This window comes from Aulonocara sp. 'chitande type north' Nkhata Bay, linkage group LG16, assembly GCF_057382095.1.
Source record: "Aulonocara sp. 'chitande type north' Nkhata Bay isolate Kocher_YH1m ecotype deep benthic linkage group LG16, A_spYH_male_GT1.1, whole genome shotgun sequence".
Lineage (NCBI taxonomy): Eukaryota > Metazoa > Chordata > Actinopteri > Cichliformes > Cichlidae > Aulonocara > Aulonocara sp. 'chitande type north' Nkhata Bay.
The window spans coordinates 22,502,562-22,524,745 of NC_141359.1; the positions used below are offsets into that span (position 1 = coordinate 22,502,562).

Here is a 22,184-nt window from a genome sequence, read left to right on the forward strand (position 1 = left end):
TCGAGCCATTGATGTGGATGTGAAGTGTGGTGATGTTTGCTACCAAAATATTGACTTCTTGGTGCAAATTAAACTTAAGCACCATGCCCTGAACGGCTGAATTGAAGCCTAGAATTAAATTAATTCGATTTGGAGAGCCCTTGAAACTGAAAGTAGCAGAGCATCACAGCTGTAGAACAGCAACACAAACATATCATTATTTTTAAGGGCTTACATCAAATCCAGCCTCGTGTATTTACAGTCTACAAGTAGGATAAAGAAGTGCTAACTGGCATGTTTGTTACAGCGGGGAGACCAAGAAGTTCATTACAGAGTTTTTTGGGATATTTGCAGAGTTTCAGCAATGTTGGCTGGTTGATTATGAAAACAGTATGCTGTCTTAGACTTGCAGCCAGCAAAAGCTTTTTTATTTCTTTTCTTTTCTTTTTTTTTTTTCAAACATAAAACTCTGAATTACTGAGGGATGGCTGGTGCCAAGAGCTGTTGTTGGCTATCGCAGTGGAAAGGAGAGGAACAAGTTTCACAGCATTATGGTGAAAACAAAGAAGATTCGCCTGCTGGACTAAAGCAAAATGTCACCAAAGTTTTAAAATAAAATAAATGACATATTTTCTTAATCACACATTACATTTTAGAATGAACTTGGATCACACACAAGCTTCAGACTGTACTCACTAATATAACTAATGTAATTTGACTACTTTATTCAAAGAGGATGTGCGACTTTTTGCAGGAAAGGACAGTCAGAGCAGCATTAACCTGGCGTGTTTTCGATGGCAGGAGAAACCTGAGCTCTCGGGAGACCATGCAAACTCCAAACAGAAAGGCCGTGCCCGTGTTGGAACTGGGGGAGCACTATACAATGACATTTCACCCCCAAATTAGTACAGATTTAGTGGTGTTAACAGTGAAGAAGAATATGCTTTAAGTGCGTGATAAATAGGACAAGTGAAACAACCCGTACAGAACACATGACAAAGCACTGTTGCAATAGCTCGGCTTTATCCAAGACAAATTCAAATTGCTCGAGAAACGATTTGAAATTCAAAAAAGGGAATTTCACTTTGCAAGGCTGTTGATACTAGACACTGATTGGGATTAATAAGTACTCCACATGAAGCCACATTAAGTAAGCACAAATAACCGCCGCCGCTCTGTATTATAATGAGTTTTCAATTAATCACAGTCATTGTAATAATGCGTTTTACACAAATTCTCAGCATGCATTCCTCTTTAACTGCAGACTGATAAAGGCATGCGAGGAAAAGTTATCGAATTTGTCCTCACCAAGCTACCTTGACATATAAGGCGGACATATAAGTGAAGAAAAAGAGAAAAAAAAGAAACATCTGATGCTTCATGAAAGGAAAACCTGTCGTCTTGCAAATATGCGTGTTGTGTATGCCCTATTTTGATTCAAAGAGGTCTAACATTGCTGGATCTTGGTTTCAATGCCTGCGCGCGGGAAATGAGAGCATTTGACAGATACCAAAAGCATTTCCAAGCATTTCTACTTGGACCTCCGCTAGCACATCCTCCTTAGTTCAGCCCCATCATGTTCTCTGTCCACAGTCTATACAGCGCATCTCTGAGGACCTTGTCAACATCTCCAGGAGAGTCTGATAGAATATGTCAGCACCATCTTTTCAGAGGAGCTGTCAACACAGGCTTTGTATCAACCTTCTTTGGGACAGGGCACAGAACTCAAACAAGCCCTGCGGGAGACATACTTTAATGCATCCGAGTGAAACTCCAAATGACAGCAGAAAGAAAAAAACAATCACGCTCTGCTTTCATAAATTGACACACCTTTAATCTCTTCAGATCTTCTTTAATTGTATTCCAATTACAAGAGCAAATGGGTATCTATGAAAGCAGGAGCAATCAACTATGGTTTTTATCTCATGACAGTCTATGTCAACAGCTTGTGAATCCCGCAGGCATGACAAAACTAGTCCTGTCGTGACTCGCACACTTTATGTTGTATTATTCTTTGATAACGAGGCATGTATGTAGCATGCGTCTCACTCATGGAAGAAATGAAACGGTGTTACCTTGGAGCACTGCTTGTGATTCTGGCACCACACCAAGGATCCATTATTCTGTTGAAAAGAAGGAAAAACATCATCAGTCATCAGACATACTGCTGAAAGAACATTTATAATAACCAATTCATCAAGTCAATGTGCAACTTTGACCCTTTCTTCTCCCTCTCACAATATACGTCCGCGGTGGCCAAGGCCTTTTTGATTAACAATAATGTTAACAGCACAGAAATCTGAAAGGCTGACTGCGAGTCAGCTTTGTGTGCTGAGTGCATGCAGCCCAAGCAGGAAAGCAGGGTCACCACACTAAGGTGAGGGCAAACCTCTGGTCAGTTTCAGCAGAGCATGGTGACCCCAGCTTTTCTGTGAATTTGTTTGATCTCTCAACAGACATCTCAGAGGTCACGGAAGGAGGAACTAATGTCAGCACTCCTGCACAGACCGCAGATATAGCCAATTTGCTCTAATTGCGGTCGAAGTGCCACCTTCGGCACTCCGACAAGGTAAACATTTGGTCCTAATAGAGCCGTGTTTTTGTAAAGCTTCGATGTGTGAATGCAGAGGACTATCAAGTGGAGGACTAGTGGAGGTAAATGACTTTTTCAAGCCATTTCCCTTATTCCACAAGGACTGGGAATTATGCTGTTTTTCTCTGCGAACATTATTTTGGTTGGATACCAAGAGGAAGGCTCGAGCTTTAGCATAAATGACCTGGTGATTATGGCGAAAGACAGATCAGCAACAGCTGATTTTCTGCACACTTGCAAAGCAACATTGACATGTCCTCGCCTTATAAACTGACATGACAATGTTTCATACATTTCCACATTCAGCAGATGCAAATGACGTATTCATCTGGATTTACGTTTTTGGTTGGTTCGTAACCGTAACTCCCTTACAGCTCAACTCGAAGAAGCTGTAAAGTTGTGTAGCACACACGGGAACTGCAACATCAGTTGGCTTAATCACCTGTGACATTATAAATAATCATCTGACCATTGATTATTTCCTAGACTTAAGATCAATGACAGATTATCGTGAGAGTATTCTCAGTGGAGACTCTGTTTATAGAGTTACATTTCTGGAATGTGTAGTCACTGACTTAAATCTGGCCTTGAGTTTTGGATGTTCCCTTTGCATCCCTGTGGAAGAAATGAAGCGGTTAGATAAAGCCAAACTTTAGGGGTCTGCAGGCAAAAGGTCTGCTTAAGTTCAATGTCAAGTTCAAAGCATTTTCTCACAATGTAATCCAGAAGAAATTTCCCATGAGACATTGAGAACTTATCATTAAAGGCTTTAATTTGACATCCAGTACCAGTAGGTGCTTTGCTTTTTGTGTCAAGGATAATGGTTGAAAAGGCTTCAAAGGAGGCCATGATTGGACAGTCATGTCTTCAGAGAATCTCTTGAAAAAAAACTATTCAGATAAGGATGAAAAAGTACTAAGGACACTTGGAATAGTTTAATTTTGTTACCATGTGAAGTAAAAAAATGGGAGTTAATTGGCTCAAATTTAGTGTGCACCAGCAGGTTTTCTGAAGACTTTGACGTGGTTTTTAAACATCAATCCCAGCAAACAAACCCCGTCAGTGTCACCACATCAATAAAACTTTTGACATTTACACTGGCAGGCAATGCCTCCAGATAATTTATACAGTTTGTCACAACTCAAGGCCATGTCCTAAATCATCAATCCTGTTTTTGACACCTTTCTTTACCCATCCATCAATGGAGACAGAGCCAGATCCACATAGGAGCTAATTTTGCTTTGTGACAGCATCCCCGTAGCAGAGAGGCTCAGCAGGATGTTGCCCCAGCTGTCCAGGCCTGACCCCACCATTTCAGGGACCAACGGGGGAATAATTATAGGTCAGGACTTCATCCCTCTGACTCACCATGACATTCCTCTGCAGTCTGAACATTATGCAGTCCTGAGGACTGTCAAGGACTCAAGTGAATGAATTCTTTCCAGATATTCTCCTGTGTGAGAAGACCAGACAGTGGCGCACAAACGCACGAAGGTGAACCATGCTTTGTTGATGACAGCGGAGTGACTAGATGAGGCATGTAAACAGGGTATTTATCACAAAGATACACTATGGGCATTGTCAGTTGAGAATTAAAGCAGGTGGGCAAGGGCGTGTTGCATTGTCTAGACAAACTGAGACGAACATGTACAAAGGCCTTTTGATCTTTGATAAGTCCAATCCAGCTTTTGAAACTGGAAATCTTTGTCTCCTATGGGCGTCTGATTTGGATTAAAAGCATTGCGGTTCCCACTAATCACATTTTCAAATTGCATTTAATCCAGCTGGTCTACAGGTCCCCGTACTTTTCAAGCCATCTCAACTGGAGACTGGACTTCAAAGGACAGACCACGATCTCTCTCTGTGTCCTTTGACATCTCAGGAGTCGTCAAGCATCACCAAAATAACTTCTCCTTAAGGGAACATACGCAGCAGCAAAATATAGGAGCCTGAGATTTAGGCTTCGACTCGAGTGGGTGTGAGGGCTGTGGTCATTCTGCCCATTAATTATTCACATTATATGAATAATTTGTCAGACACTCTGAAAGTGAGCTAATGCGTTCAGTGTGTGTTCAGTGTTAACATTAAAGGGTGTTTCAGAAAGGTAAAGCAACACTAGTGTAAAGTTGTCTCCACTTAGGAATGAGGCTTATTTGTCAAATGAGGTAGCTCAGGGTGTAGCAGCACTCTGGGCTGAGATTTACAGACATGACTGTCATGGTTTAAAAGCATTTATGGAGAGAGGTGAGGCCAAGCTACATAGACCCCTTATTCATCCGCTGTCTTCACTAATGAAAAACTCCACACATGAGACGAGCACTGGCTGAGGTTTGATTCCACCGCAGGTTATTTAATATCAAAGGCGAAAACAAGGGGACATGGAAAAACCACTCGCCAATGTTTTTTCTTGCCTTCACTTAAAACACAAACCTCTCAGGCAAGATGCTTAGACTTTACTATGCAGCACACAAGCGATGAATGACTGAATTTAAGATGTTAGATTTTTATTGCTCCGAATGTAATAACAAGACCTCATGGACACACCTTGTTTTTGGCTTCACAGGTCCCCACATAAATAATCCACTACAAGGCTGATGCTTTCAGAATACATTATTGCACGGGGCTCCCAGCTCGCTCTTAATATTTTAAAGTGTCCGAGGCTAATATTTATGGTTGGGTGTTCCCCTCTGTCTATTGTACTAGGGTGACAAGTTCCCCAAAAGTGGAGTAAAATGCCGATAAATCTCTATTTGGAAATACTATTGCATCAATAAATCTAGTGATGCTATAAATCTGACAACCCATGGGTTTCCTAACTCAGCAACTCTATGCTTGTTTCCATTTCACACTAATTCAGAACTGGGGCAATTAAAACAAAGTCTCTGATTTGCATTCTGATTCAGCCACATAAAGAAAGGAAAGACGCGTGGGTGTTCATAACATCTGTAATAACATCTAAATTCTCCAAGTATCATTCCAGTCTTAAATTCCAGCTGCAAAATGTTTTAAGAGGAAAATTTGTATCTTGTACCTTAACCAAAATAAGCAGCCCATATAGATTACCAGATATTGAGAAGACACAGTAAAATATTAAGAAACAGGAGGCAAACGTTTGACATGCAGCCAAGGTCTTTCATTTCCATTAAAATGGAAAGGCTTGCATGTCTTGGTTTTCCCCACTGAGTATTAAATGACCCCTGAAGGATGTCCGAGATGAATTAATAGGTCTGTCGTGTCGATCCTTGGAGTGGAGCTCCAAGCTGCCGTTGCTGTAATAAGATCTGGCAGAGGAAGCAGATCCACCTGTGGGTTGTGCTGACTGAGCATGCCCCACTGTTGTGGCAACATTACATTAGAGCTTATCACATTTAGCACAATTGGGCACCAGCATTTAGCAGGAAGGTGACCTCCTTGGAGCAGCACTTGGTAGCCCGATGTATATATCCTCTGCATGCCTATGAGGTGTGATGCTGGCATTTATTGGCAGGGCCAGGAGGGTAGAGGTTGGGGGTGGGGGATGGGGATTGGCAGGGCATGTTTTTGCAGCTGACCAGACCCCCCATCCTCACATAAAAGGACTGTTGAGAAAACAGTGCATAAGACAGTTCGTGCAAATTATCAACAATTGCCGTCTATTCTTAGACCCACAAGCTTGCTCCAGCACCCTTGCTTATCACCAACCACAAAACGGCCCTCTCTTTAGACAAACACCTTCCTCTCATCTTCCCCTCACTGAAGAGCACCCCAGACTCTGAGGCTCTGCAGTCAATTATACTGACTGTTAGCTGTTCATTAGAGGTGAGACTCCATCAGTTATTTGGCCTCCTGGCTGGTCACTAATTTAATCCCCCCAACTTTGCAACCTAGGGCTGCAACACACTGTATATTCTCTAAATTAATCCCTGACACTATTTGCCAAGTTGCACTTTAAGAAATACAAACTGGGTCTCCTACTTTCCATCCGCGTGGGATTTTTCATTGGAATAAAGACACTTCATCCATCAGCCTTGTTGTCCCTTAATACAATTCCTTTGAATTAACTGCAGAAGGTCTGTGTCCCACGGACCTGCATTACTACACCAAATCAATAAGTGCTTTCAGTGTAAAAGTAATTGGTACCAAAGAAATAAAGCAATGGGCTTTGCTGAGTCATTAGACCTAATTACAAATTTACCTCGCCCCAGAATGTTTCCTGACAATCAGGGATTCATTAATGCACCTTGAGAAAGACATGCCTTGCAAATGCAAATGAAGTGAATATAAAGGCCGTCAGCAGACAGATAGCTGGTGAAAAGGAGCAGAGGGGAGAGGGATCAGTGACCAGCTCTTTTCTCTGGAGTCCTGGGAGAGAACAGTGTGTCCGGTGGAGGGTGAAAAACAACTTCTGACACCACATGCCAAATCATCCAAAGCATACATCTATTTTATATAGGAGCTTCAAACGCTCTCGGGGTCACAGCACGCTTGCTGGTGGGACAATCAATGTCAAAAGTCTCCAAACGCAAGGTAAGAGAAAAGTTACCCACTACATAAAGAAACAGCAGCAAGTACATTTCAAATGAGTGAGAGGTATCTCATTTTCCAGTAATTAGCAAGTAATGAATGGAAGCTGGCTCAACTGAGAGGCATTCATAATGTCTCTGTCTCAAAACACTGAGATGGGTTAATTAGGCTTGATATAGCTTAAAGCCTCCCACTCCACACGTTCACACACATACACACAGACAGCCACACTCTGTATATAGCAACTTTGTAAGGAAACAAAGCTGTCATAATTAATGTGAAGCTCAATCTCCAAATTTGTGACAGGGTTGTTTGGTGACAGTGATTGTTCCTAACAGAGCACCAAACTAATGAACTACACGGGCTTCATTAGTGACCTGCTCCAGCCTTCTCACAATGGGCTCAGGATAAACAGGTTTGACTTAGGCTGTGTGGAAATCATCGACCGGCACATCTTCCCATTCATGCAGCGGCACGGCATCGCATTCGCTTCTGATTCCCCGCATATTGTCAGGAGTTCCCGTGAACACATGCTCATACCTGGGAGTGCTTGAAAAACGCAGAGATGCGAGTGATGTGCAGACTGAGGCATCTCGAGGCGCATCTTGCTCGATAAATACTGGCAGTGAAGAAAGAGTCGTCCTGCTTCCTCGCAGACACACTCCCCGGGCTCGTTAGCGCCGTAATCCACAAACACAGGGTCACACACACGTTCAGGCTCCTGGAAAACATTGTCCCTGCTGCTCTGCATTTAATCCCCTCCGCGGATCGGACAACACTGCGTGCAGGCTCCGGCGAAGAAACTAAGGAAACTTCAATTATACACTGGGGAGGAGTCAACGGCTCACGAGCCCTGCTATTGGAGGATCCCGCGGTGACTGACAGGCACGAGGAGCGTTAAAACAGGTAGACTGCTGCATAGTCCTTCACTCTGTCCAAAGCAAAGGCTGTTTGTTTTAGGGAGCAGGCCTGCAAAGGAGGAGGAAGGGCTTGAGTAGAAGTCATACTCTGCAATCAAAACTTGGAATGGGCAGAGCAATCAATAAATAAACAACAGACAAGAGATGTTATGGAAACTGTTGTCTATTTAATCAGCATAATCCACCGCCTTCCATCTACCTAAGTATTTTTGTACTGGACATAGCTTTGGATTCCTAGTCTATGACAGATCTATATTCTATCTGTAGTTCTGACCAGTAGTCGAAGTGTACGACAGCTGATCTGATTATATTTTTTGTATAATAAGAACAAATCTACAAGTTTTAAAGCCAAACACAATTAATTAAAGTATTTAAGCGGTTTTAGATCTATCGCTACACTGGATAAGAGACATATTAAAAGGAAAATGATCAAGACTCAAGCTTGAGGCCAGGATATCTTGACTTAATCTCCCAGAATCATTGAATGTTCATTAGACATCCAAGTCTTTAAAGCTCCAGTTTGAAATGCAGGGTTTCTGTTTTAATTTAGCAGTCTTAGAGATAACCTCATTTGACATCAACTTTAAAAAGGCTACAAGATATACTCGGTCTTCTTCTTTTGGCTGCTCCTTTTAGGGGTCGCCACAGCGGATCATCTGCCTCCATCTCAACCTGTCCCTCGCGTCCTCCTCCGTTGCACTAAACCCTCTGCAAATCCTTCTTTACCACATCAATGAATCTTCTCTGTGGTCTTTTCCTCTTGCCTGGAAGCTCTCGGTGACAAGTAAACAATCTGTCCATCCATCCATACAAACAATCCATCCATTCATCCATCCAACCCCAGGTCTGGATTGCCATTATAAATTCATTTATGAAATCCTTTTTGGCAGCATATCAGCTCGTGTGCACATATAAATCTGTTTACGCTACATTATGTAGAAGAGTTAAACTTACTGATGATACAACTCATCTGACTGTTTCATAGATGGTCTTCTGTATTAAACCACCACATATGGGCTTGGACACGCTTGCCAACATCCCAGGGAAGCCCATACCCCTCCAGCTCTCACCTACATGCTTCACAGTAGCTTGGAAAAACAATTCTACATGGAAAACTATTAAAACCATCCTGACTAAATTCCTCAATATGGACTCCCGACTTCTGGCATCATTTCTTCGCCCCAGGTATGGAGAAAGTATGACATGTAGGAAAAGCTTGAAATCTTTGCTATTTATTGAAGTTAAGGAGTGAGTATTTAATTAGAAAGTTCCCTCAAGGGTTTACAAGACACTCCAGCTTTTGTCAGCTCCTGGAGTACTTTCCTGAACCCCATTACAGCAACAGCATAATGAACTTTTATAGCTGTTGCTCTTAAACTGTATGCAGAGTGGGAGTGAACACGCACTCGCACACCATCATTAGTTTTGGCTTAAATCACTGTCTTGCTTTGGGCCAGTTATACATGCCAAATAGTTTGACCCGTTTCGCCACTGAAAAAGTAATATGCCCATATTTACACATCTTAAATAGCAGGCACTGCACATAGAGCAGTGATGGGGATCATGAAAACACAGTAAAGAAAAAAATATCTCTTCCCATTCAAAAAAAGGTCCCTTGACAATGATAAAAAGTCAACAATCTGTTCAGTGAGAGTAAGCAGGCTGCAGCATCGAGTGCTCTGGCCTGTCATGCTAAAAATATGTCTTTGTAATCATAAAAATCATCCCACAGTTCTCTAATGATAAGATGGATGTGCATTCATTTCCCTGGTGGTCTCAGACATACAATGGAACTTGGGGTGAGATATCCCTTGCTACTCTTAAAACATTTAAACGCGGATGTCTGTGTACCTTAAAAACAGTATAATGGCTTAATTTGTTGGCTTATTACAGCCATGTGTGATGAATTGGGGGGGGAGTTTATAGTGAGCGGTGAAGGAAACACACTGTCTGTGTGCGGTCCTGATGTCTCCTGCAGCCTGTGGGACACATCTTCCTCCAACTCACTGCTTTCATTGACTGGGAAAAGCCTCTTCTAATTGCATACTAAGACCATAAAGCTATCTAAAAGAGGCCATGGTTGTCTGACTGGATTTTATCTCTGACACATATCACACAATTGTTTTACACACCCATGTTTACAATGGGTCTCCACTAGCAACATGTGCTTACCTCCGCAAATAGACTTCAAGGTATATAATTGTTCATGAGTCATATACAACATAACACTCAGGGCTCATAGTCTTAATGAGGTCATGCTTGGCTTAGAGGATAAAACTTAAAGTAAATAGCATTTCATCAACCCTAACACTGCCTTTAATAAAAGAGTCCTCTCATCTTTGTACTCTACCCTCAAGGGTCATTGTGTCCTTTCTCTCAATAACATCAACATTATGTGCTGAACAGCCAATCAATAACCTCACCTTCACATAGAATTATTATATAAAATGACTTCTCTCTTTACAGTGGGGCCTTTTGTTCAAGAACACCCTTGGTAACAATGTAGCCTTTTTGCTCTCTTTTTAAGTCATTGTTCTGAGAGATGACTGGATATGCCGGTGTGGCGAGGGACCGGGTGCAGTCTCGAAGCAAAGAGGGGGAAAAAAAGGGTTTCTGTAACATGAGCTCACAAAAACATCTCAGAAGACAACACACCAGTGTCAGTTTTCAGCCTGCAAACTCACTGACAAAGAAGGTGCACGGCGATCAAACACTTGCCTATCTTTGATGAGTAAAGGGGCAGGTGGACTCAGGGTTCACGCTTTTGATGGTGGTGGTGGGGAGGCACTCGGATCAGAGGGGACCACCGGCTTTTGTTGTGATCACTAGCAAACAAAAGAGATGGAGATTAGTTAAGCTTAAGGGAGCATGTGAACATGGAAGTGGAGTAATGCTGTAGATGTCGGCGGGCATTTGAATCAGTGTTGCCTGGGTACTTGTGATTAAACAGTAAATTGTCCTTGATCATCTAAAAGCATTGTTAATCAGGGGAATGCTCAATGTATTGCAATGTATGTTAAAAAGGGCACATGGAATAAATGAGCGTATGAGACATAATAGATAGAATAATAGAGGACTTTGATTATGTAATATTAGCTGATACTGAGTCTGCATTTGTTCCCCAATTAATATGATTTCTGATTAATCTGCTTTAAATGAATATAAATCAAATTTCTAACTGATAGCGAGTCTCCAGGGAAACCAGCTGCTACATTTCATCAAAAAGACATTGGCTATCTGTAAGAGCAAGCTACAACAATGACATCAGTGCAAGAGCTATTATCTGTAAGACTCACCCAGCCTTTGATTAAAAAAGATCTTTCATTACAAAGTTAGGCAAAGAAATCATAAATCTAGAAGCAGCAGGGGAGAGAAAAACATTCACCTTTCTAATTTAATTGTAACAAGCCAAATAAGATGTTAGCACAGCACAATATCACTATCACACTGTATATTAATTCAGGATCTGTCATATTACTTGTGATAACTGCAGCTGGTTACCCAGCATTAAAGGAATGTGAATTATTCAATTTCTTATTCACCAAATACTGATATGACATGCAAAAGAGGTCATGTCATGTTTTCTTCTTGCAGATTAAAAAAAGGGGGCGAATATTGATTCACAATTTGGACGTGAAATCTATGCATTGTCTCTGGCCCCGAGTATCTCCCCATGATACACATGCACAAAGACATTCTTTCTGGTGAATCACGAGTAAATGGTTATGTTTTTAAAGTAATAAATATAGTCCGTCTCATTGATAAAAACAAATACACCCATTGGCCTTACAGCCACCCTTTTGTCTGTTCATAATATCGAGTCTATTCATTGGTGCGTTCACAAGACTTTCTAACATTCCCAGTGAAAATATTTGTCTTGTATATGAGGTTGGAAAAACCAGCTTGGCGTGCAGGACTTCTGAACACAAGTCCACATGATATATTTTCCTTCTTTCGCCACATCCCAAAACAATGCAGCATTGTGCAATCACTAGGGGGTGATAGTCCAGCAAAAACTGTTATTCACATATAAACCACCCACTCAGAGCTGAAGTTACATTTTGGTCTCAGTTTAGACGGTGATGGTTGACTGACAGCTGACCATCCCTCTGCGGCTGTTAGCAGGTTGGATGATAATAACCACATAGGGTGGTGTTTATTTTCAGACTGGATACAATAAATAGACTAAGAGGACATAAGGAGGACACATTCAGGAAACCTGTGTGTTTAACCCATGTTAACCAAACAGGGACATCTCAATATCTGTAATTTGTGGGAGGGTTTTTTGGTACCACTAGATGGCAATGTTACCACAGGCAAGTTTTGAGGTCTAGACAAGCCTTTGAGACCTCTCTCTCTTACCCACTCCCCCGCCCAACCTCTTTCTCTCTCTATCTATCTTTTTCTCACAATATTTTCCAGGAGATGATCCTGCCTTAATATCCAACAATGGAGAATTTATCAGGGGGGATTTTGTTCTCTTGTCTGAGGCAAACAATTATCAGATATGATGAAAAATAGAACACATTTTCAAAACTCAATGTAATCTTTCTGTGTCTGTGTCACACATGCATGTATGCACACGCGCTAAAATGTTGAAATGCTTTTTTTTATGTACCTAACTATCGCAAAATGCTACAGGATTTATCAAAGTTTTATAACCTAATTTGGTAGAGAGGTGCTAGGGATGCACTCAGTTATGATTTTGCATATCAGCTTCACATGAATGACTTTTATTGTGACGGGTGAAACCCTTTCCTGTCTGAAATACAATTCAATCACTCTTTAAATTGCTCTTCGTCTCGCGCAGATCATCACAAGAGGCGACAGCAACTGCAGACAACTGCAACAGCCATCATCTCTGAAATCCGTGGGTCAGAAGAGTAATTATGTAGCATGACAAGTCACAATGCTGTATTGGGTGTCTAAGCGAGTGGTAGCTCATTACACGCCATTATGTTGCCATGACAAAGCAAGAGGCTGAAACCAGCAAAACACTACACATCAGACATCCCCATCCACAAGCTTCTAAGCTAACAATACAGTGAATAGATAGACACAGCTCATCTGAGAACCTCCTGGCAAGAGTTCAGATATATGCTGGGCTTTCTAGCCTGGTTTCCATAGATTTTATTTAGACTAACTTAAATAGTAATGATAAAAAGCAGGAGGGGATAAATAAAACAAGAAAAAGCATGGCTAATCAAATAACATAACATTATATTTTAGCTATTGACATTTTTAGTCGGTTAACATAACAAACACAAAAAAGTAGTACAGCTCATTGGTTCTCAAATGGAGGTCTCAGGACCCCAAAGGGTCCATGACCAATAGCCAGTGCCCCCCATAAAATTGCTATAAATTATTAAGCTGTGTTTTGATATCAAACTGTGTATATTGGGGACATATTTACAAGAATATTTATACCTTAAGGATGCTGTGTTCATTATGTCTGGTCATCTCATCAGTGGCCTTAAAGAAGGTAAGGAGGCTGGTATATCCTGTGAACATAGAACGCACAAATTGCTGCAATGGCAGTTAAGAGAACAAATGGTTCTCTTAATTCTAAGTCTTAGACTTAAGACTGTAGTTGAGTCTTGTGTCTGTGACTGTATAATTGTTATGTAATGTAAAATATATATTTTTAATTTGTACGAGTTTTATTAAAATGTAGACTTTAATATGTCTAAAATGTAAAACTAGATTGAAACTAAGGTACAACATAACCATTATGGTCTGAGGAGCTTAAGGGGGAATTTCTTTTAAAAAGGCTTAAATGCCACTGTAAGAACAAAACGTTGTAAAGCCATTGACTGCTATTGTGCTAGAGGGGGAGGAAAGGCAAGGCAAGTCTGTTGGTCGCAGGTCAGCAACCCTTGACCTTTATCCTCGATCCATGAATCTCTGATATCTGTCTGCTTTCCCGCCTTCTCTGCCTCCCCCCTCCCTGAATTCATTTTTGAGGAGTGTAGGAATGTGGCTTCCCAAAGTAACACAAATATTTTTCTTTTTTAAACAGTCAGTTTTTCTTGTGAAAATGATGACGGCTGAGTGAGCAAGTGGCATATTTAAGCAGCGTGTTTGGAGCAGATCTCAAACGGAATGGCTGATCGGAGCGCCGCTCTGTCAACTGTTACATCTGTTTTTCTTAAGGGAAACCAAAGTGTTTCAGCTGCAAATAGAGATGTTTGTTCCCGCAGTCTGTTTTGCTTTGTCTGAAAAATAGGTCTGTAGGTTATGACATAACAGTGCACCACAAAAAGCCTTCTCTCTAGCTGGTGTGGATGGTTGGGGGAGGGGAGGGAGACAGTGGAGGAGGTGTATTACAGTGTATTCACATACACAAGGTTTTTTGTTGTTGTTTGTTTTCTTTTGTTTTGCCACTATTGAATTTCCCAAGCTTGTACGTTTGTCTATTCATCAACATATAGACACAAAAATCATAAATAAGGGAGCCCTTTCTTCCAGACTGGGTCCAATGCTCGTGTTCCTTTTATAGTGTGAATAAAGCAGGAGGGTTTAGGGAACTAAATCCAGTATGTAAATAGACACCAGAGCACGATGAGAAATAGATACTCGACTGGATATTCCCCTGCAACTGACTAGGCTTTCCCCACACTTCTCCAGCCTAATAACAACACAAGACTGGTGTGACTAGCTGCTCCCTTCCCCCACCCTTACATATTACCATTGCTCCTCAGTGCTGTCTAGAAAGGTCATGTGACCCTCATCAGCTTCCTGCGTTGGGGGAGGGGAGGCAGATTGAACCTGTTCTTTGTTAGGAGGTCAGCCCCAGCTCTATGGCAGGAAACGCTCCTACCGTAAACCATGTAAAAGAGGTGCAAGGGGCAAAAGGCAGCGAAGCTACTGAGAAGTGTGTTTGACCATTTGTGCAGAGGAGAACACGTACACAAGGCAACAGTTTTAAGTACTAAGATGCGCTTGTCAAAAGCAGCTCCAGTGGTTTAAAAATTTAATAGACTGAACTTTTTTTATGACAGGAGTCTTATATTTTTAATAGTATTTTTGTATAAGAAATAAACAATGAAATCACATACGTTGGAAGAGATAGACAACTAAACAATTAGAGAGGGTAAGGGAGGATTTGGCTACATAAGTAAGATGCAAAAAAAATAAATAAATATGGAGGCATTGTATCCCTTCATGCTACAATATGCACAGAAATTCATCTGAATTTCTACACAATTTACAGAGAAAATTGCCCTTCTAGCTTCATCAGACTGTAGCTTCAGGCAGTTTGCAGCAGAGTGTGACAAGATTGGTTTAAGGATCGGCACAAAATCCCAAGGGATAGTTGTTTGTGGGGGGGGAGGGAAAGAGGAATGTTCCACAGGGTCGAGGTGGAGTAGATGTATTAAGTGAAGGAATGTAAGAGTAAGGTCTCATTCTTGAATGATGGCAAATCCAGGTGGTGGGATCAGATGCAGTAAAACAGAATCTGTAGTGCAATGTTTAACCGAAAAGTTATCTACAAAGCAAAGCTTTTAGTTTACTGCTTAGCGTGCATCTTTCAAACTCCATAGAGCTACACCACATTACGCTGAAACACTGTACTGTCAAATACTAAAGCCCAGTCACAAGTGCTGTTTTCGGAAAGTTGTCTGAGGTGATTCACCTCGATGTCAGCTTGTATGTTATAAAGTTGAATTGATTTGCTTGTAGAGTTTCATGATTCATTTGGCAAACAATAAGACTTCCCTGAAAGCAGGCCTACAACTGTTTAACCGTTATTTACTCATTTTGTATATCTGACTTTCAATCTGACAATAGCCATGACTTCAAGAATTACTAGGTGCAAACACTGCAGAACTGCTTATGAGACATAAATTCAAAGCATCCTTATAGGGTCAGATAAACACTTGAAATTGCATTGTGCCTCACCACTTTAAAGTAGAAATGCTGAATTTAAACATGTAAGTTCCAGTCTTTCACTTCACTTCTATAATAAAATATTGTTCAGTCAGTGTGAGACTTTTGTACCTTGCAAATCACCCATAGCGAAACTGCAACTCCCACAGCGTACCACATCACAGAAAATAATTTTCAGTGCCCCTTGCAGGGCTTTTCAGAGAGCAATAATATCAGTACTTAAAGTAACCACATCATCTCACGGACCTTTGCTATACAATATACCCAAGCTGAGTGTGTAAATGGGTCAAATTTCAAATTTTTCAGTTTCTGGAAATAACATTCCTCCTTTCCACGCTGAAATCTTACTAAAAACTTACTGGTATTAAAGGCCATGACTTTGTTATTTGGCAGATAGGAGAGCTTTTATCAGATATGTAATGCTCTAAATAACTAATCAGCTAATCAGATGAAGCTGTTGGTACAGCAAGATGCATATCAGATGGACATTTACACATCCTCCGCAACTGTGTGTGTTTATTATTACTGTCTTTTTTTTTTGTAGTGTAACAGCTAGTGAGCATTAATAAATGTAACTGTCTCTGTTTCTTGTGATAATCATGTTCTAAAAGAGTACACAGGAAAAAACACCATGACAACAATCTCTTGTGGTAGTCAAAACCATAAGGTGCACTGACATTTGACAAAAGGTTAAATATTACATGCAGGAAATGGAAAGCTGGCAGAACTCTGCATATGTGTCTCGCTGTTGCCACATTCCATAAAAAAACATCAAAACCATTAATGATTTTGTACCACTGGTGCTGTCTGTGCAGTCAAGCCAAATATAGCCCATTCTAAGCCTCCAGACCTCTATTGTTAGTCAATCAATAGGAAATCAATGAGCCAAACCATTACAGTGGCTGACATGTTCCTTCATTACAATAAACATGGGTTGTGTAGTTTATTTGAGGTCAGTCCCATATAGATCCTCCAGGGACCACAAATACTCACAAGATCGTTTTTAAGGTCCAAAAATAACTTTGTAATCAAATAATAACCAAAACATGCACAGACATACAAACTGTACGGATTTACATTTAGAGCATGTATTCACAGCTGGAATGAAAAAGGCTTGAGGCACACACAGGATAGAAACACTGAGACAGACTAGTTGTTGGTTTTGGTCTCTTCAGTATAGAAGTAAAGAATTTGTGGATATACCTTTTCATGTGTAGCACACATTGTCTGTAAACAATAAGCAGCCTCAGCCATGACCCTGATTAAATGGATAACTGACGTGCTCATAAGTGGTATCTTATATATTGTGTAAGTTGTGTTGGTATAGCACAGAAAGGTTTACAGCACTAAAGGCGTAGCTGATGCCACACATAGCCTTGTCTTCTCTGGACTGATTGATTGTCCCAGGCTGGGATGTTAGTTTTAGTCATACATCTGTCACAGTAATTACAGCTTTTTTAGACATTGTATATGTAAGTGGTTCCACAGTGCAGTGATCGCCAGTTCGATTCTGGGAGCAGATACAAAGTCCTTTGGAGGGGGAGCCGGTGTAAAAACATCCAAATAAAACATGCGGAGGTACCTGCTGTGGTGACTCCTTGTGAATAATGGAGCAGCCAAAAGTAGCTGCTTCTTCAGACATGGAATATGTAAAAATATGTTGGCTGGATTAATCTGTAGGGACATTGGTAGAAATGAAGTATTACTGGGGGTTGGCCTTTTTCTCCTGCACAAACAACAAAAGTACATGATATGAATGCAGAATCTACTTTGCGAGGAAGCTAAGATCCTTTAACATGTTGGCGTGTTTGATGATGGAAATCTGTGATAGTATGATCATTTACTTTGCTGTTATCTGCTGAGGGCTTGCATTAGTGCCAGAGATGCCAGCAAACTGCTCTCTCTGTCATGGACCACCCACTGCACCCGCTCCATTCTATACTACAGAGGCAGCAGAGCTTATTCTCTCTCAGACTTATTCAACCTCGCTGCCATAAAGGACACTTCAGAATATCATTCCTACTGGCCTATGTGAAACTGTACAACAGCTTCCATCTTCGTGACAGGTGAACACACCTGCCAAAACCCCACACGCATTTCAATATCAGACCTTCTTATTGCTGTTTCTTAGAGTTATAGTGTACATAATATTTATTAGTGATATTTGCACCAAATCTTTGTACACCACCAGTCTTATTTTTATTTTATTTTATTATTTTTCTTTATCACTGTTGTATATGTAAAAGGTTATTTTGCACTACTATTGTGCATTACGAGGCCTTCAAACCTCTCTCTCTAACCTATCTCTCAATATATCAAAGTGCACGTGTATGCTTGCAGGCCAACCAACTAAAAGCTCGTAATACACCACCATTTCGTTTGAGGCTGGAGCAGTTGTAGCGTTTGTATGGAATATGTGATGCGCAAGTATTGATATACATACGGTAACCAAAGGAATGTGTCACACTGATGTCAACTTGTTATTTACTTTCCAAATCTGAATGACTGAGCAAGGCGAAAGGAGAATTAATCAACCGCTGTGTGACCAGGCAGGCGAAAAATAGCGGTGTGTGGGGGGATGGGAAGAGCCCCCGAGAGGCCAGATAGGCAACAACATGCTACACTGTAGTCTCAGCGCACTGTCCTTAAACTGAAACAAGATATCATAGTGCACTTAAGCTCGAGAGCCATGTTTTAATGGTATTAATTATCCCGCCTAATCTATATGGGGGGAGGAGGGGGGTCAAATTTAATACACGCTCTGCTCAATCCACACGTGCGCAAATATACAAAGTGTACAGTAGTTATGCGTTAATGGCACACATAGGTTCCAGACAGCACGTGTATCTGTATATTTTCCATAAGGTGTTAACAAATTGACACTTTGGCTGCTGATTTGGCTAATTAGGACAATCAGATACAAATGAGATAAAACAGTCCCTGGATTATTAACCCCAGAATAGATCGTGTTTATAATAGTCAGGTTTATTAAAGACAGTTTAGCCTTCAACCCCCCGCCCCCGTCCTCTCTCTCTCTCTCTCCTATTCTCTGTGTAAGTCTCTCTCTCCCTGCCGTTTAGCGCTCGCTGCTGTCTCTTTCTGCTCCTGTTCTCAGTGAACGGTGAGGGTGAAACTACAGAGAGTAGCCTGCAGCCTCAGCCACAGAAACTCGGGTTTATTCCAACTTTACCGCCAGTTGTGCGTGTGTGTGCGCGCGCGTGTGCGTGTCTGGGTGAACACGCTTTGTTAGCACAGCAAATTTAGCCGGCAGTGAGTCACACACACACTCACACCCGCGGTCGGAACTTGAAATGTGACGGTAATCAAAATGGGAGGAAAGTCGTAGCTAGCTCGCTGAAGTTGGAGGTTCTCCTTGTGGAAGAAGAAGGAAGAGGTGGCGGCGGACACCACGAGTTCACTCACAATAAAAGGTAAGCTAAGTAAAGGTCGAGTGGCACTGTTTTGGGCAGCACTGCATTCAGGCTGCTTGTGTGTTTATGTGGGTTAAAAGCAAAGAGGATAATGACTTTGAGAAATTGGTGATTACGGCGTTGATTAGGAGGATACTTGCCGGCACAAAGCTTAGTCACCCATTGACTCCACACGTGTGTTGAAATTCCCGTTTGCGCCTTTTAATTTAGCCTCTTTTGTTCATGATTTTTCAAACAGCCTACTTTTCTGCTACATTGTTGTTTTTCTTAAAGAAACATACTCATGCTTAACCTTATGTAGCCGACCTGTGGACTACTTTTACTAAACAGACTTAAGTTTTAGAGGTTCAAGGTTGTCCCATTGTGGTGACTGATTAGTTTGTCTACTTTGGTGGAAATGTGCTACTGAAGTCAAACAACATTAAGCTGCACTTTAGGTCATTTTGTTTGAGCTAAAGCATGAATGATACATATTTATATTGTCATGCAGACTTAGGAAGCGCATGTGTGGGGGAGGGGAGAGAAATTCAACTGTACTAGACAGTGCCACCAGTTTCAAGGGCCAGTTCATGCTCTTGTATAACTCCTGTAACTGTTGGCATGATGACATTGTATATAATTTGGATTATTTCTTTATCTCGTCAAGATCCATGTCATGATTGTAAATTATTTAAGCTGTACATTACTTTGTTTGTTTTTTGTAGTCAACGTTTTGGTGCTTTTATTTTGAAAGTCAAGTTCGCTTACAAGTTGCGCTAGTTTCCTCTTTGGGTAGAACGAAGAAAAACACCTGTAAGCGCGCAGAAAGGATGGTTTTTATTGAAAGACATGTTAAGTGGACTTTGACTACACACGGTTAAAGGAAACCTCAGAAGAACGGCGGCTAATTCCCTTTTTGCAGCATGCAGCCAACGAGGTATTTATTTATTTATTTATTTATCGTGTTTGTTGTACAGTGTTTTACTGCTGTGTCTTATGCTGAGTTTTATTTTGTTAATGCTGTATAGTTTTCACGGTGGCTTTGGAGAGAAGTCTTCAAATAAACCAGTGACAGAAAACCACTTGCGTCTGCCTGTGCTTCGAGGGAATTATAGTGAAAACTCGGACTGTTCGTCAACGCAAGCGGCCACTAATTGACGATGCGGCAACTTCAAAGCATCAGCGGGCTTGTTCCTACATGTCTACAGCGCAGCGGAGCTGACAAGAATTGGCAGATAAGCTGAAAGTACTATATGCATATGGTGATATGACCCATGCACAAGTATTAAAGGGCAGTGTTTTAAGGAAAGGTGTTTAAGTTAAGTGGCCTAAGAAGGGACCTTTGCAAACATTGCTGAAGAATACTGTGATTGATAACTACTGTGGTGTATAGTACATCTTGTTTTGGTGTAAGCTAAAACTTTTGAAGATTTTAAGATAAAAGTGCATTTGGGAAGCAATAAGTGAAGGTTTTGGATGTAAATTCTTGAACTGTTTTGAAGTTTATTATCAGGTGTATTTTTGTAAGATAACACTTCCATTTGAACTGTGTTATTTTTGTGCCATTTACATATGAGTAAGTGTTAAACATTGAGGCTTGGTTAACCATCTACATTTCTTATTTCTAAGTGGGTTGATTAAGAAGTGCTGTAAAATGTCAGAACCAAGCGAGCCTACAGTTCAGTTTAGTGACAGTGCAGACTTTCAAGATCAGTCTGAAGAAGGTCAAGTGCATGGTGCTGAAGCTCAGCAAGAGGAAGCGCAGCAGCCAAGACGAAGTGAAAGAATCAGAACTCTAACAGAGAAAGGCAAAGAAATGCAAGATGAGAAAATTAAAGCACTCCAGCAAAGGTTTAACTATATATATGACAAATGGAAAACACAAGTTAAATCTGCAAGACAATCCTTATCACAGACAACAGAGACCTTATCTGAGGACTTGCTTAATGACATTATAAGTGATGTCACAGGTCTTTCTGCAGATGTCCAGCGTGTCTATGAAGAGCTACGAAAGATCTCTGCTCCAGACCAGGTCACGCGTCGTAGAGTGGATCGGTGTGTAGAGATTTCTACATTTGTTGCATCCAGAGCCTCAAGTAGGTTGCATGGAAGGTCTCCAGAAAAGGAGGAGCAAGACTGGCCAGAAGCAGGCTCTCTCTTTAATTCAAGCACCTGCAATTCAGGTTCTGTTGCTTCCATTTTGAAAGGCACCTCAGTACTTTCAAGCAGGTCTTCTGCAAGGCGACAAGATGCTGCTGCTGATGTTGCTGCAAGTCAGGCTGTTCTTAAAGTGTTACAAGAACAAGAAAAAGAACAGTTAGAGATCGAGCGTCTAGAAGCCGAAGCTAAGAAAAAGATAGCTGAGCAGGAGGCAGCAGCAGTAAAACGTCGGTTAGAAAGAGAGGCAGAAGAGGTAAAACGAAGAATGCAGAGAGAGGAAGAAGAAGCTAAAATTAAGGCTCAACTAGAGGAAGAGCACATAGCTCTACAAAGGACTCTGGAGGAAAAGCGGAGAAAATTACAGCATCTGGAGGCAATGAAGGATCTCAGTGCAGCAAGGGCGAGAATGCTGGTGTACAATCAAGAGAATGACAAAGAGGAAGAGCAAAAGGACGTACTGCAACCTGAGGTTGTAGTGGATAATAAACTTTGTGCTTCCACAGGCTCTTTGCCCCAGTGTATGCCTCCTGCACCACAAGTTGTGACCACTTCTTCAAATGACAGTACTGCAGAACTTGTCAAAGTGCTGGCAGGAGCTTTAAGTGCCAACCGAATTCCAATTCCTGAACCTACAGTATTCAGTGGGGATCCATTGAAATACAGTGATTGGAAAATCTCCTTTGAAACGCTGATTGACCAGAAGAGCATTCAAGATAAGGAGAAAATCTA

General features: G+C 41.2%; 2 protein-coding genes across 4 annotated transcripts in view; one reads left to right on the forward strand and one right to left on the reverse strand.

Moving 5' to 3' along the window:
- Positions 1-7,881, reverse strand: part of anos1 (anosmin 1) — a 40,793-nt gene extending 32,912 nt beyond the window's left edge. The window contains exons 1-2 of the mRNA XM_086266852.1: positions 7,616-7,881; positions 2,055-2,102 (exon numbers count right to left, since the gene is read on the reverse strand). Of these exons, the coding sequence (XP_086122978.1) occupies positions 2,055-2,102; positions 7,616-7,807 (240 nt within the window). The 5' untranslated portion in view covers positions 7,808-7,881. The remainder of the gene's footprint in view (positions 1-2,054; positions 2,103-7,615) is intronic.
- Positions 7,882-18,921: 11,040 nt separating this feature from the next.
- tbl1x (transducin beta like 1 X-linked) overlaps positions 18,922-22,184 on the forward strand; it is a 35,025-nt gene continuing 31,762 nt past the window's right edge. For 2 of the 3 annotated variants that reach the window (XM_086266125.1, XM_086266126.1), the window contains exon 1: positions 18,922-19,316. The gene's annotated coding sequence lies outside the window, so the exon portion shown is untranslated. The remainder of the gene's footprint in view (positions 19,317-22,184) is intronic. The other variant, XM_086266124.1, reaches the window with a different exon arrangement.